The sequence below is a fragment of the Colobus angolensis genome, unplaced genomic scaffold (genome assembly GCF_000951035.1).
Source record: "Colobus angolensis palliatus isolate OR3802 unplaced genomic scaffold, Cang.pa_1.0 Scaffold566, whole genome shotgun sequence".
NCBI lineage: Eukaryota > Metazoa > Chordata > Mammalia > Primates > Cercopithecidae > Colobus > Colobus angolensis.
The window spans coordinates 1,168,545-1,171,119 of NW_012119221.1; the positions used below are offsets into that span (position 1 = coordinate 1,168,545).

Here is a 2,575-nt window from a genome sequence, read left to right on the forward strand (position 1 = left end):
CCAAAGGACTCGTTGACAGGCAAGTAGGCCTTGACGACAAACATGGGGGTGCCGGCCACTTGGGACTCCTCGAACACGTGGCCCCGCTTCCTGTTCAAAACTCCGTAGATGTCACTGACCACTTGCTCTGGACACTGGATCTCCACAAGGTAGATGGGCTCCATGAGGCGCAGCTGGGCAGTCAGCACACTGGCGTAGAGGCAGCGCCGTGCTGTGGGGATGATCTGGCCGCCCCCGCGGTGGATGGCGTCAGCATGCAGGGTCACGTCATGGACATCGAAGCGCACGCCCCGCATGTTCTCCTCACACAGCGCACCCTCCTTGGTGGCCCACTGGAAGCCGGCCACCACACTGTCCTTGATCTCGTTGAGGTACTGTACGCCCTTGGTGATGTCAGTGAGGATGTTGGGGCCGGTGCCGTCAGGCCCAAAGCACCAGATCTTGCGGGCCTTGGCCACATCCCACTCGTACTTCTCGGCCAGGTAGCGTGCCCGCTGCTTGAGCTCCTGGCGGGCAGACACCTTGCCTTTATGGATGTCCTCGGCCAGGCCATCGGGGAAGGGCCGTGCCTTCATGTACAGTCGGTTGTGCTTGTTGGGGGACTTGGAGAGGCAGAGCACGTTCGACTCTTCGCTGACTGTCTCGCGGTACAAGACGACCGGATCAGATTTCTTGATGGGGATGCAGGCGTGGTCCTCCTCCAGGTCCTTCAGGCAGATCTCCAGGTGCAGCTCACCGGCGCCCGCGATGATGTGCTCTCCCGACTCCTCGATGATGCACTGCACCATGGGGTCAGACTTGGCCAGCCGCTTCAGCCCCTCTACCAGCTTGGGCAGGTCAGCCGGGTTCTTGGCCTCCACGGCCACTCTGACGACAGGGCTGATGCTGAACTTCATCACCCGCATGTTGTGTGCGTGCTCGAAGGTGGTGATGGTGCCCATCTTCACCAGGAACTGGTCCACGCCCACCAGGCCCACAATGTTCCCACAAGGCACGTCCTCGATGGGCTCCACATAGCGGCCCATCATCAAGATTGTTCTCTGGATTGGCTTCAGGTAGAGGTCCTCCTTCTTCCCGGGGGTGTAGTTGGGCCCCATGATCCTGACCTTCAGGCCGGTAGAGACCAGCCCCGAGAAGACCCGTCCAAAGGCGTAGAACCGACCTTTGTCGGAGGTTGGCACCATTTTGGAAATATACATCATAAGGGGGCCTTTGGGGTCACAGCTTTTAATGCCCATGGCAGCCTCGTCGTCCGGGGGCCCCTCATACAGGAGCTCGCAGCGGTACTTCTGGGCCGTCACAGGGGAGGGCAGATGGATGGTGATCATCTGCAACAAGGCGTCTCCGGCGGGCAGCCAGCGGCGCATCACAGCCTTCAGCAGCGGTTTGCCTTCTTTGTCTTTATCCTCACTGTCCAGTTTGATGTCCAGTTTCTCTATCAGTTTTGCTGTTTCCTCTTTCTTGAAATTCATGATCGCATCAAACACCTTGAAGATGGGGTCCAGGATCAACTGGCAGAAGGTGCATGGCAGCTTCTTCCCATCGGGGCTGGTGGCTGACTTGCTGAACTTGCCGTTGGCTGGGTCAAAGTACCTGTCACCCCACAGCTTCTTCATCATGTCCTCCACTTTCTTGGCCCGCTCGGCAGGCCCCAGCTGACCCTCCCCCTTGGCAGCAAACTTGGCCACGTACATCTCCGCAAACTGCTTCAGGGTGAAGGCCCACCCGTGGAGGCCAGACCCGAAGCCCACAGTACCCAGGACAGGATCGATCATGATGTTGCCCATGGGGCCGCTCTTGCCCTCGCCGTAGGTGGAGATGATGACGTTCACGTTCTCCACAATGCGCTGGAAGGTCTGGTAGAGCTCCTTGGGCTCCAGCTGCAGCTCCAGCAGGGCACGGTCCATCTTGTTCATCATCAGCACAGGCTTGATGCGCTCCGCAATGGCCTGCCGCAGCACTGTCTCCATCTGCACACACACGCCTGACACACAGTCCACCACAACCAATGCACCATCAGTGACTCGGAGGGCAGCGGTCACCTCCGAGGAGAAGTCCACGTGCCCAGGGGAGTCGACGAGGTTAATGAGGAAGCCGGCGCCATCCTTGCTCTGCTTGATGAAGTTCAAGTCATTCTCTGAGAGCTCGTAGAAGAGGGAGATGGCAGTTGACTTGATGGTGATGCAACGCTCCTGCTCATCCTTCCGAGTGTCAGTGAAGAGTGTCTCCCCGGCCCGGGCCGAGGCGATGATGCCCGCCTTGCACACCAGGGAGTCTGTCAGTGTGGACTTGCCATGGTCCATGTGGGCGATGACAGACATGTTACGGATGTTAGCCTTCTTGTCCATAATGGCGCGGATCTGGTCTACCGTGAAGTTCACCATGGTGGCGGATGGCGGTGGATTCTCCCAGGTAGAACCGAATGAAGCGAGTCGCGCCGAGGATGGTGACGACGGCGGCGGAAGAGCTCAACATTCTTAAACAAAAGAATTTTAAACCCAGAATTTCATATCCAGCCAAACTAAGTTTCATAAGTGAAGGAGAAATAAAATCCTTTACAGATAAGCAAATGCTT

General features: G+C 57.9%; 1 protein-coding gene across 1 annotated transcript in view; it reads right to left on the reverse strand.

The window, feature by feature from the left end:
- The window catches only part of LOC105525920 (elongation factor 2-like), an 11,596-nt gene extending 9,134 nt beyond the window's left edge, over positions 1-2,462 (reverse strand). The window contains exon 1 of the mRNA XM_011961718.1: positions 1-2,462. Within this exon, the coding sequence (XP_011817108.1) occupies positions 1-2,384 (2,384 nt within the window). The 5' untranslated portion in view covers positions 2,385-2,462.
- Positions 2,463-2,575: the final 113 nt, after the last annotated feature.